This window comes from Molossus molossus, unplaced genomic scaffold (genome assembly GCF_014108415.1).
Source record: "Molossus molossus isolate mMolMol1 unplaced genomic scaffold, mMolMol1.p scaffold_m16_p_4, whole genome shotgun sequence".
Lineage (NCBI taxonomy): Eukaryota > Metazoa > Chordata > Mammalia > Chiroptera > Molossidae > Molossus > Molossus molossus.
In genome coordinates this window covers 24,696,701-24,710,502 of record NW_023425377.1, presented here as the reverse complement: position 1 = coordinate 24,710,502, position 13,802 = coordinate 24,696,701, and the positions used below count along the sequence as shown (strand labels likewise).

Below are 13,802 nucleotides of genomic sequence, written 5' to 3'. Positions count from 1 at the left end.
ATACTGACACCTGCAACTACATGGATGGTTCTGGAGACTATCATGCTAAGCAAAATAGGTCAGACAGAAAAAGTAAAAAACCCTATGATTTCACTCATACATGGCATATAAAACCAAAAACAACAAATGAGCAAACGACAACTCATAGACACAGAGGGAACCCGGGTGGAGGTAGAAAAGGGTAAAGGGGATCAAATATATGGTGACGGAAGGAGACTTGACTTTGAGTGGTGAATACACAATGCAATGTACAGATGATGTATAATAAATTGAACAGTTGAAAGCTATAAAATTTTATTAGCCAATGTCAGCTCAATACATTTAATAAAATTGAAAAAGAAAAAGAAAATAGTTCTCAAATGTAGATGTGCATTAGAATCACCTGGAGAATTAACACAGAGCACCGAGCCCAGGCTCATTAAAGGAGGATAGGCCTGGGCCTCTACACAAAAACTGGTACAGAACCAAGGAAGGAGGAAGCTGTCAGAGGCGGAGGGTCCCTGTTGCCAGATGAAGTAGACTGTGTATGAGCTGGAAAGGTGATGGAGAAAGTAGAGTTGTATCCTTCCTTCCCTGGAAGCTACTGCTTAAAATAAAGAGCTGGTTAAACTAAGATAGAAGACATGACATCTAGTGGCAACAATGGGTAATGACACAAAGCACGCAGAAGCCAAAGGCTTTTTGCACAGTTGATTTCCCTAGCCTGAAAAGTAAAAATGACTTCGTCTCCCTGTATTAGTCAAGATCTTTTAGTTTAAGTGGCAGATCATACATCAATTAAAGAAAAAAAGAAAGAAAAAGAAACGTATTGACCAATGTAGTAGTACCGAAAGATGGAGTGAGAATTAGGTATGCTGAAATCAGGAGGTCAAATTATATCAATGCCTTTTACCTCTCTCTAAAACATGCCTGCCGCCCAGCTGGTGTGGCTCAGTGGCTGAGCATCAACCCATGCACCAAGAGGGGGCCCCTTTGATTCCTGGTCAGGTCACATGCCCCAGGTTGTGGGCCTAATCCCCAGTGGGGGGCATGCAGGAGACAGCCAGTTGATGTTCTCTCTCATCAATGTTTCTGTCTCTCTCTCTCTCCCTCTCCTTTCCTCTCCCTCTAGAAAATAAAGAAAAAAAATTTTTAAATAAAACATGCCTGCCCCCAAAACTCTTGGTTATCCTCCCTCCTTCCATTAGCATGTGGAAATTTTTTTTTACTAGATGAAAATCTCAAGGTTATCACTTTATTTTTTTAAATTTACTTTCAATATCTTTTTAAATTAATTAATTTATTTTTGTTACAGATGTTTCTCCTTTTCCCCCATTGACACCCTCCTCCCCCGCCCTCCCTACCCTGTCCCCAGCTTTGTTGTCCATGCCCATTGTTCAGGCATACATGCATTTAAATTCTGTGGTTTATCTCTCCCCCCACTCCCTTTTCTGGGGATTGTCAGTCTGTACCCTACTTCCACGTCTCTGGGACTACCCTGTTCTTCAGACTGTTATGTTCATCATATTCCAGCAGCCGGAAATTTGTCTCTCCTGATGCAGGGCTTCACTCATGAATATCAGTTAGAAAGACTCAAACAGCTGTGTATGTGTGCGGAGGTGGGGGGATGTTTTCTCTTTTGCTCATGTCTAAGTGAGGTTAGTAGGGCAGGGCTGGCCCTTGCAGGTAAGCCTGCAATCTGCAATCCATGTAATTCAGGAGAGTGGTAGATGAGCTCGCCTGATAACAGACCTTAGACCCAAACACAACGAAAGCTGACTTTAAACAATCAGCACCTGGAGATGAACACTGACCACCCCTTTTTGTGATAAAGTTTATTTGTAATAAATGCCATATTTGATTCTCCATTAATTTAATTTTTTTTCAATTTCATTATAAATTTGGGTGCAGAAAAAAGAGGCAGGTTATTTATTATACATCCTCAAATTCCAAAAGAAATGATTTTCAGAATTAAGTAGTGAAAAGAATAAACAAATGTTTTACTGTTAGCCATTAACCACATTTTCCATATTTGTCAAATTTAATATGAGGACCAAATTCCCTAAAGAGAAGAGAAAAAAAAAAGATTCGTATCACAAGCAAAGTAGGCATTGTTCCGTGTTCTCTTATCTTTAATGACATCCTAAGGAAGGGAGCTGCCTTTATACCCCTCTCTTCTCCATGCCTGCGTTATCACCACTCCCCTATTCCTCCTCCATGTCGTGATTATTCAAAGTGTTCTGTGAAATTTTTCAACAGAGGATCTTTCATCCCCTAATCTATTCCTATTTTGATATCTTCCCATTCAACATAGCAATGCCAGGTTTTTCTACCAAAAAGTAAAAAATAAACATTGTAATAATACGATATATAATTGACAGAGTTCACCCTCTCTGCTCAAATTCTCACTAGGTTTACATGCCCTTCAGATACAGTCTATTCTCCTTACTTATCTTTTCTCAAGCAATGATACCTGTGTAAATTGCCTATTATGTTTTGTTTGCATTGTTTTCTTTAAGAAACCTTTAACTTTCTCTTCCTTTGAGAGACTCTCAATCCTGACCCCTAGATCAAGCTCATCTTTAATATATATCTACTTATGTGGATCAGGGGTTATTAACTTTATTTTTATAGGAGCCAAGCTGGTGACATATATAAGTGAAGAGGGCCCCCTTCACCACAGTAGGGAGAGGTGGGTCTCTAGCTACCTGGAAAGCTTGGACTCCATTCAGATGGGCAGCTACTATGAAGCAACTGTGTTAATTCTAACAGGCACAATCTTAGCTTACTATTAGTATAATGTTTGATTTTACAAAATAAATTGTTAACCTGTATTTTCAGGTGAAGTCTTAATTTTGAAATACTGTCAACCAACCCCACATTTACTAAACTACGATTTTGTTTGAATAAAACTACTGCTAGTCCCTTATGAATTTTCCTGTGCATGTATATTTTTGCTAAATAAGACCACAGACTTCTGAAGGGTCGGGTATCTGTTTCACACAACTCTCCATCTTTCTGGTAGCTATTCTCACAGCCCTACACTGACTATTTGGTGGGGCTGGAAGGAGAGTGACACAGATTCTGTATCAATTCTGGCCAAGACTTGCACACTTCAGTTTTCTTTCCTCAAAGGATTTACACTGTTCATAAATGGTGGGTATCTCTCCGGATCGTGAGTCCACTTTGCCAGGGTTTTTCTTTAAAACACTGGCAAAAGCTGGGACAAAGGAATTGCTCCCCTCCTTCCGTCACTCATTCATCTGTCTCCAAAACCTGTGCTAGAAACTTGGTTCATTCACATTGTTCAGTTCCCAGTCTTTCCCTGGAAAGGACATTTCGATCATCCTCTGAGGTAGTACTTGCTCTGGAGATGAGCAAAATTGTCTTTATTGGACTCGCTTCTACGCCCATTCCCTTCCGTACTCAGCAGTAGTCCTCATGGGATGGGACAGGGTGCTGGAAGCCCAGGTGGATTCTTCTCAAAGGAGGACGTGCCCAGAAGAGTGAACCTAGCAGACTTGGGATGCTCAAATTAGTTCCAGGGAAATCTCTGAGAATTCCTTGGAGTATCATGCCTGATAAGAGTGCCTTTGTAATCCAGGGTCACAGGCCTCACCAGATAGTTCATGCTCAGGTGAATGCCTGTGGTCCTGGGCCACTCTATCAGTCCGACCTCCTCTTGTGGGGGGTTGAGGGGAGCCTGGAGACTAAGTAGTTGTCAGTCATGTGGGTGCTGCATGCCGCAGGACTGGCCCCTGGTGCATAAGCCGGATACCAAAGCTTTGGTGAGCTTCCCAGGTGGGCCGTGCTCCCGACCTGTCGTCACAAACCACAGCTGGGAGGCTGAGGCTCTGCTGTGAGTCCATGGGAGAGGACAACACGATGGTTGTACCTGTCCTCGCCCAGACTCTATCCTGGAGCTTTCTGCCTCTGCTGATTTTAAGCTGCTTCCTTTCACTGTAGTGAGCCATTACCATGTGTACAACAGCTTCTCTGAGCTCTGTGAGTCCTCCCAGTAAATCATCAGACCTGCGGGAGGGCGTGGGGACTCCTGACACAGAAGATCTCATAGGTCACAGGGAGTGACTGACAAGACACAAGGCTGTTTTATAAAACCAATTTCTAGTGGAGTTGAAGTAAATCACAAGGAATATTATTAATTTTTAATCTAAATTTTCTATTGAATATGTTGGAAGTCAACAAGTTATTACTAAAAGTCATCTGTCAACTTTTACCACATGACTTTGTTACTCATATGTACATTAACACCAGTGTCTATGTCTGTATCTGTATCTATTTAAATCTACCCAACAACAATCACAAGTGTTACTAATAGGTATGTCAATGTGTAATTTGTGTAATTTTTAAAAACTGGATTTGTATAATTGCTTGAATATACCTACTAAAATTTCTGTGCAAGTTAACAACAATCATGTAAGATTTTCTTTCCTTTTTTAATGAGTTTACTTTGAATATTCACTACATTTTTTTAAAAGAAATCCCTATATATGTAGTCTGTCTGCAATCTTTTGTGAATAATAGAAGCTACTGAGAAAAAATCCAATGCTTTAGTAAATCCAATTCCTTGGCTAAGATTATTTGACATTTCTGTGATGAAATATAGAGGAAAAATAATGACTTTTTAACTTGAACTTACCACCGAGCAACACAAAAGAAACACTCATTCTGGTAAGTGTGGCCGTCTAGAGCACACACATACGCAGTCACATTAGGGCATTCTGGTTCATCTAGTTGATAAAGAGGATCCGTTGGGTAGTATAGTTTACATGGGGGCTGCAAATATTAAAAAATATCATATAAATAATGATGGGTAGACTCCTCGCTATTTACTCCTGTCCTGCCACTACCGCCCTAATAGAAGTAACATCAAATATTACTAGTCAGTTGATCTTGTCTACAGATTTTTCTCCACTCTGCACTTTGGTAAGGCAGGTATTTTTCTGACTAGAGACTTCACCCATCCCATCATCTCTTCACGTAGGAGCATTATAACATCTCAGCTTCAAACCCAAATGCAGTTTCATTTAAACTTGGGGTCCCAATGCCGGAAACTCACCATAAGGAGGACAGGGCGAGGGTTTGGCAGAAACAGACTCATAGACACAGAGAACAGACTGATTGTTGCCAGAGGGGAGGGGCTTGGGGGGCTGGGTGAGGAGGTGAAGAGACTAAGAAATACAGAACGGTAGTTACAAGTCATAGGATGTAAAGTACAGCACAGGGAATATAGTCCATAATATTATAATAACTATGCACAGTGCCAGGTGAGTCCTTAAAATATCAGGGTGATCATGTTGTAAATTGTATGGTTGTATAACCATTATGCTGTACACCAGAAACTAATATAAAAGAATACTGAATGTCCACAGTAATTGAAAAATAAAATTTAAAAAGATTTAGGGTTTGTACTGAAGCTGGGAATAAATCCTATATATACCACTGCTTAACCTTGCAACCTCGAACAAGTGACAGGTATTGTTTCATTTAATGCTCAGAGGTACATTTTCCTATGATCATGCTTATGTTACCTGTGAGTAAATCTAAGTCTGGAGAGGCTAAGATACACATCCAAAGTCACACAGAAACCCTTCCATTCTACTTTACCACTGTGAAGTTTTAGGTCTCTCATGTCAATAAAGTGATCAGATTGCAATCAGAATTCAAAATTGAGGAATTAAAATTTACCGGAGGCCATCTAGAGAAGTCATGTGGTTTCATTGCTGCAAATAAAGACACAATGGGTTAAAAAAAAAAAAAGTTTTCCATGGAACAGTATTTCTCCCACTGAAGTTACTAACTGAATAAAGAAACATACTTTAATTACACATTTGCACAAAAGTATACGTCAGAATTTATGAGTGGTAACTGTTTTATCTATTTATTTGTTTTTTCTTTTATTTTTACAGTCCTTATTTCATTTATAAAGTTTCTGTGTCATTGAGAAAAGAGTAAAAACTGTTCAGGATTGTGTGGCTAATATGGTGCCAACTCTGTGTGTGTGTGTGTGTGTTTAATATATTTTTATTGATTTTTTAGAGAGAGAGGAAGGGAGAGAGAGATATAAACATCTATGTGAGAGAGAAACATCAATCAGCTGCCTCCTGCCCGCCCCCTACTGGGGAGTGACCCCGAAACCCGGGCATGTGCCCTGACTGGGAATCAAACCAGGACCTCTAAGTCCATGGGATGACCTCAATCTACAGAGTCACACCGACCAGGCACAACCATATTATTTTCATTAAGTGACTTGGCTTTTGATGGTTTTTGTTTCCTCTTCACTACAATTGGGATAAGTATATGCATTTGAAAGTCACTTGTAAAAGTTAAATATGACACAGTAAATAAAGGATTAGGCCTCCTCCTACCGAGAGGCTGAACTAAAGAGGACAGTGACTGAGGGTGAGAAAATTTAGGAGTTCCCTGGCTCCAGGGAGACTGAAGGACGCCGTAGCTGGTTGTGCTGAGGGGTGCTGGTGCTGCCTGGGATGGAGGTTGACCAGCTGGCTGAGGGAGAATGAAACAAGAAAAGACCTATTGTAGTTCTGCTCTTCTGTATCTCTCATCATCAGATGATAGTTAAAATAGCCAAGAATAAGTGTTTCAAATGAGAGTATCATGCTAAGTGAAATAAGTCAAACAAGAATGGACAAGAACCTATGATTTCACGCCCATGTGGGATAGTAAACAGAAAGCAACAAACAAACAAGCCAAAACACACTCAGCAGGTATCTGTCGCATGCTATCATTTATGTAAGAAAGTAGGAGCAATGACAGAATGTACACATACATGTTTATTTGAGCAAAAGAAGACGCAGGAAAGATAAAGTAGAAGCTAATGAGGCTGGGTACATACAGGGGGGTGGGACCGGAGTAGAAGAAAAAGGGTATGGACACACCTTTGAACCCAAACTTTTGTTCATTTGCTTTCATTTTACTTATGTTCAAAATAACTTTGAATTGCCCTTTTGATTTTTCATGACCCATGTGTTATCTAGAGGCAGGTTACTTTGTTTCCAGATAGTAATGTTTCTAATAATGCCCACTTGATACCAATTTGCATTATCAAGCCCAAATGTCAGCAAAACATTTTCCATCCAATCACGTTATTCCTTTTTTTCCCTATAACTAAAAGAAAATCAGATATTTCTCTCCCAAGAGCTACACATGTGCTTACCTGCAAAAGCAGTAAGTATCCCAATGGAGGATACCAGGAAAAATATGGTCACTTGAGGAAAGGCAGCCATTGAATCTCACCTAACGTCCAGTTTGGGTGAAGCCTGTGGAAATGCTCAAGAGAGTTAATTCCTAATCTCTTGCACAGCTGACTTTCCAAACACGAGAGAACCCACCACCCCGAGGAGGTGCCGTTTCCATACACTTGGCCATGGTTGTCTCGCCCTGGCCTGGTCTCCAGGGATTCAGTGCTCAGCGGGCCCTTCTGCTCTAAACAGGGAAAGAAAACAAAATAACCTTTTCTTTTCTTTTTTCCTGCCAAAGCACAGCTGGTAGGCTCATAGAGAAATGAGGAAGAAAAACATGAGCTGCAAAGTCTTCCCTGCTTTCCTGTGCAGAGGAAACAAATCCAGGGAAATCTACATGAAAGTCAAAGAGATCCCAGAACTGACTTGGTGAATGGATACAAGTGAAGAGGTGTTACCTGAATAAGGCTGCTACCAAATGTCAGCCTGCTGTAGTCACTCTGAGGTCACCTCTTGAGCCAAATTAAGCAGAGACAGGGTTGAATCCTATATGAGCGTTTATTCCAATAATGCTGGCAGTATGGGGAGAGCAGCTGGTAGGTCACCCTAGAAATTCTTCTCTGACCCCTCCTGGCCAGCTGGGTGAGTATATGTGGGTGAGGGAGCAAGCTGTGCGCAGCTGTGAGCTGTGAGTGTAACAGGGAAAAGGGGAGGGGAGGAGGAGGGTTTGCAGTTCTGTGGCCTGGCCTTCAGGAGCTCAAAGTCTGATAACAAGGTGGCTAATCTCCCATGAGGTTACAAACAGCACATCCCGTTCCTGGGACTGGAGAAATGTCGGCATTCCTGAGGCAAACTACTAGAGGGAGTCAGGGTACAGGCACACCAGCCGAGTCAAAGCATGCCCTGTCCTTGGTCTGCTTTTAAAATGTATTTTCTTTTTTGCAATAGCTCCTCCAGTTTCCCAGGGTCTGTAAGAAAAACTCTTATCTATAATCATTAAACAACTGTGGCTCTATTCTTGTTACCTGCCCTTCCCCTATCACTTTGAGATCAGGAAAACATACTGATACAATATGGAGTAATTGGCCTGACATAAACCTGGACAAAAAGACATGCTTTTCTGATCAATCATGAATTAATTGTGGGCTGTTTGGAAAATCCCTTCTCCTCTTTTATTCTTGGAATCTTCATGTGGATAATAAAGAATTTTCTTTCACAATATCTATTATTTTGAGTTTAGGTGAGGTAATGTCACTTCTTTCCAATTTAGGAGTAAGTGTTTTATATAAAAATAAAACATGTATCCTGTCTGGACCATAACTTTTTACCTCTATGCATTGGTGGATTTGGGCTATATCCTCGTGAACACATACATTATTTGTTTTCCCAGAAATATCATGGTGTCCAGCAGACAGAAAGAAGTGAATACGTAGTGACTATCCCATCAACAGTGACTATCTCTACAAGTGTGTACATTTAAAGAAAGCAGTCAATTGATCTTAGTCATGGAACGAGAGAACTGGATGAAACATAAGGATTCTTAAGGCTCACAGAAAGTTTAATTAGTTACTGCAAAAAACAACAACAAAAGATACGCTCTAGATTGTAGCGGAATCAAGGTCACAACAGAGCTCTTTCAATAACCCACTCGGTCTCCATGTACCTGGCTCCAACTTATGAAGACAAGTTGGATATATCAATGCTGTATTCTGAGCAATCCAGATAGAAGTCTGAGGGACAAATCTCTCTTTGAGTACTTTCATGGTGTAGAGCTTGTATTTACAAATAAAGTCTTCCTGGGTGAAATCACACAGAAAACATCTCTAAATGCATTTACTAAGTAAAACTATCAACAAACACCGGGCACCTACTCTGTAGCAGGCCCTGTTCCAGGTGCATCTGGTATTTAGATAAAAGTCCAGACAGTGGATCAAGTTATGCTGGGGAAAACATATACCTTCAGCTCCTTTAAGTGTGGGATATGTGCTCCTCCATGCTTATAGAGTATTTCCCTTGCTGACAAAAATGACCGAATACTATGTAATTAGAGTAAGGCAATTCTAAGAGGGTGGATTTTTGTGTCATACTCACCAGAAAGTGAGTCATGGCTCTGACAAAAACTATGTGGTTTTGAACAAGCCATTTGACTTCTTTGTATTTTGAGTTACTTGCCTATAAAATGGGGACACTAGTATTCATAGTCTACATTTATCATGAAGGTTAAGAAAATGATGCATGTAAGCACTTAAAGTCTCTGATATGTAGCCAGAGCTCAAAAATCAATAGCTTTTATAATTATGTTCAGTCCTCAGTTTCAGCATTATGCTGTCTTCACAGATCAGGATATTTTTGTTCCTTTTCTCAGTGTGTATGTTGGTCTTAAAAGGTCTATTTTCTGTCCATTTAACATTCCAAAAATTTCTCATCAGGTGTTTTCTTTTTTTTCTGTCCTTTTTAACTATAGAGCACTCACTCCCCCCTTATCTGCAGGGGATACATTTTGAGAACCCCAGTAGATGGCGAAAACCACAGAGAGCACCGAATCCTATAACACTATGCTTCTTCCTTTACAAAGATACCTCTGATAAAATTTAAACTACTTTTGCACTTTGGGGCCACTGTGAAGTAAAATAAGGGTTGCTTGAACACAAACACTGAGGTAGCCCAAGAGTCAGTCTGATAACTGAGACAACTACTCAGTGACCAGTGGGTGGGAAGCACCTATTGTGGGGAGACCTGGACAAAAGGGCTCTTCAAGTACTGGGTGGGAGGGAGCAGGACAGCAGGAGACCAATTATAGGAGTTCACTATGAAATTATTTAAGCATTACTGGGTGTTTAAAATTTTTCATTAAAATGTTTTTTAATGATTAAAAAGAACACAGAGACTCGGCCAAGAGGATCAAATATTCATAATTTTGTTTTTGTTCCTTGTTATTGTGAAATCCAGGACAGAACACACTGTTTCAAGTATGGTTTCTCTTCAAAAAAACAAAAAAAAATATTTATGTGATCTGAACACTTATTATCTATCATAACAATCTGCCTTCAGATAACAATGGGAATATTGTCATACCAAATGTGGTCATACCCAGAACAGCAAGGAATTTAAAACTTAGGAACTGTTCATTTCTGGAATTTTCCATTTGATCTTTTTGGTGCATGGTAATTGACACTATGGAAGGCAAAACCAGGATATGGGAGGAGAGGGTACTACTGTATATACTAAATTTCCTGCTTACCAAGGAAATTAAGCCCTTTTCTCCTTTTCAGTTTCTGCTTACTGAAGTAATTCAGCTACTTCTTTTTTAATATGTTTTTTATTGATTTTTTTAGAGAGAGAGGAAGGGAGAGAGAGAGAGAGAGAGAGAGAGAGAAAGGAAGGGGGAGAGAGAGAGAGAAACATTAATGTGAGAGAGAAACATACATTGGCTGACTCCTGAGGATCGAGCCCACAATCCGGACACATACTCTGACCAGCAATCATACTGGGGCCTCTCAGTCCACGGGACGATGCTCAATCCACTGAGCCACACCAGCGGGACAAATTAAGCTACTTCTAACGTAAACATGTGGAGGACTATGTGTAGTTAGATAAGTGAGTCATTGCACATGTTTAAATTCTTGCCTCTCTATGTGACCTGCTTCTCCTTGCTCCTGCTGGAACCTCTCCTCCAACAAGGCCGGGTTCCCGCTGGTGTCCACACGAAGTGTGCATTGCCACCACTTCGCCTAGGCTGCGTGCAAGGTCTCTGTGTCACTTCCAGCCGCTCTGCCTATCCTTTCTCCCTCGTGCAAACTTCTCATCTACATCTTAAGACTCTAGTGAACCACATGGCTCATTTCAGGTGACCTAACTGAGAAAAGGATTAAAATACTATCTCTTGTCCAGTTCTGAGCAATTCTTTGCGGATGGAAAGAATGAATATAAATGATACACCACAGAAGACCAGAAATCTTATATTTCTTAGAAAGAAGAGGTAAGTCACACACACGTATATAAAATCAACAGTTAAAATATAAAAGTTTTGGCCCTGGCAGTGGTTAGAGCATCAGCCCATGGACCAATGAGTTGCGGGTTCGATTCCGGTCAAGAGCGTCTACCTTGGTTGCAGTTTGTCCCCAGCCCTGGTTGATGTGTCCCTCTCATGTCGATGTTTCTTTCTCTCTGTCCCTCTCACTCTATCTGAAGATAATCAGAAAAAAAAAGTTCTCGGGTGAGATTTAATACACACACACACACACACATAAAAGTTTTGTTTCAGAGATGTATACATTTGTCAAACCTCAATGAAAACACACTTAAGATGTATACATATCATAGTTCTCAGACTTTACATCAAAAGGAGTGAATGGAAATATATAATGTAGTCTTAAATGCATAGTGAAGTTTTTAGAGAGGGGGCACTGATTCTGCAATTTACTTTTAATTGCATCAAAGATGGATTAATGGATAGATACATTAAAAAACAAGTCTAACAAAGTGTTAGTGGTATAATCTAGATGGCAGGTTTATAGGAGTTCACTATGAAATTATTTAAGCATTACTGGGTGTTTAAAATTTTTCATTAAAATGTTTTTTAATGATTAAAAAGAACACAGAGACTCGGCCAAGAGGATCAAATATTCATAATTTTGTTTTTGTTCCTTGTTATTGTGAAATCCAGGACAGAACACACTGTTTCAAGTATGGTTTCTCTTCAAAAAAACAAAAAAAAAATTTATGTGATCTGAACACTTATTATCTATCATAACAATCTGCCTTCAGATAACAATGGGAATATTGTCATACCAAATGTGGTCATACCAAACTTGTAACCATTAACTACCTTCACGCATTTTTCTTTCCATGTCAACTGTTGCCAAGTCACATCTTTCTTAGCTATTCTCCTGTTACTGTTTTTTTTTTTTTAAAGCAAAATTCATTGAAAAAATTATGTGGCATGTCACTGATTAGGATAGAGTGTAGGGGGCTTGTCTGGGGGCTTCTCTGTGTCAATGTAAAGGTTTCTTGAAATGGAATACACAGATATATATATTCCACACAAGCATACTCTAAAATGAAAAGGGGAACAACAAGGGAAAAAGGCCAGAGAAAATAGTAACTAAGATAAAGACTGAAATAAGCCACCACTAATAAGGTTAGCCAATCTCTTTACTGAGTACTTCCCATTTTCCTGTGATAAGCACACAAGCATTATCATATTTAAATTTACCAATAGCTGTGAACTTTTAGCCCCATTTTGTAAAAGAGAAACCCGAGGTAGAAAGATATAAATGATTTGTCCACGTTCTTATAGCCAGTGAGCTGCAGAGTCTGCGTTTATTCAAGAGGGTTATATCAATTCCAAATTCCTATACTTCCTATCACACAATCATAATAATTTGAATAACTTGGATGTAAGTGATGCGTTGGAGGAATTTGTCCTATAAATTTAGATAATCAGAGATAGAAGTATTCATAATTCAACAATACTTAAGCAAATATATAAAGAAAGTGACATATATCTATCATAATTCTTTAATATGTAAACATTATGTTAATTTTGTGATGAGGCTGCAGCTTTAGCCTGAGAAGGGCTGGTTCAAAGGGTTACTAACTCTGAACTAGGCAGTCAGTGAAACGTTCTTCATCTTTCTTTGACTTTCTTTTTGTTTTCCACAGAGCTAGTATCTGTGACTTTACAGAATTTTGGTTCATTTCAGTTCTGCAGTTGACTAAAGGGAAAATTAGCAGAACAGATTACTCCTGTTTTAGTTTGAAAAGATTTAGACCAAACCTAACAATAAAAGAATATCACTTCAGCTGACTACAGTTACCTTTCAGATTAGATAAGCTGTGTCTACTAAAAAAATGCATAAAGTACAATTCCATAAGTTCTGATATCTTGTGTTTTCATTTTCATTAGTCTCAAGTTGTTTTTTTAATTTCCCTTTTGATTTCCTCCCTTGGCCCATTGGTTTTTTGGGAATGTGTTGTTTGATTTCCACGTTTTGGGGTGCTTACCAGTTTTTCTGCTGTTATTGATTTCCAGTTTCATACCATTGTGATTGGAAAAGATTCTTGAAATGATTTTAATTTTCTTGAATTTGTTAAGACTTGTTTTGTGGCCTAACATATAATCTATTCTGGAGAAATGTTCTGTGTGCACTTGAGAAGAATGTGTGTTATGCCGTTGAATAAAATGTGCTGTTCCTTCTTGTCCATCTGTCAGGTTCATCTGGTCCATCTGTCAGGTTCATTTGGCTTAAAATATAGTGAAAATCCAATATTGTCTTATTGAATTTCTCTCTGGATCACCTATCCATTGTTGAAAGAGGGATACTGAGTCCACTACTATTATTGCAATCTATTTCTCCCTAAAATTTTGGTTATATTTGCTTTATATATTCAGATAATCCAATGTTAGGTGCATATGCAAGGTGGAGCAAAAGTAGGTTTACAGTGGTGTGTACATGAAGCACAAGGTTTATTCTTGTGTTATTATTTATTCATGATTGTACTTTTTCCCTACTCTGGATATTTACAATATATATCCCTTTGATAAATTAACCCTTTTATCATTATATAATGACCTTCTTTGTCTCTTGTTAAAACCTT

The 13,802-nt window shown here is 39.2% G+C and overlaps 1 protein-coding gene across 1 annotated transcript; it reads right to left on the bottom strand.

Annotated features, from left to right (window-relative positions):
- Positions 1–1,862: 1,862 nt before the first annotated feature.
- On the bottom strand, positions 1,863–7,822 carry SPINK13 (serine peptidase inhibitor Kazal type 13). Its single transcript, XM_036241733.1, has 5 exons — positions 7,661–7,822; positions 7,178–7,280; positions 5,689–5,723; positions 4,640–4,776; positions 1,863–2,041 (listed from the first exon to the last, which is right to left on the bottom strand). The coding sequence occupies exons 2-5, from the start codon at positions 7,245–7,247 to the stop codon at positions 1,993–1,995; spliced, it is 291 nt and encodes a 96-aa protein (XP_036097626.1). The 5' UTR covers positions 7,248–7,280; positions 7,661–7,822; the 3' UTR covers positions 1,863–1,992.
- Positions 7,823–13,802: the final 5,980 nt, after the last annotated feature.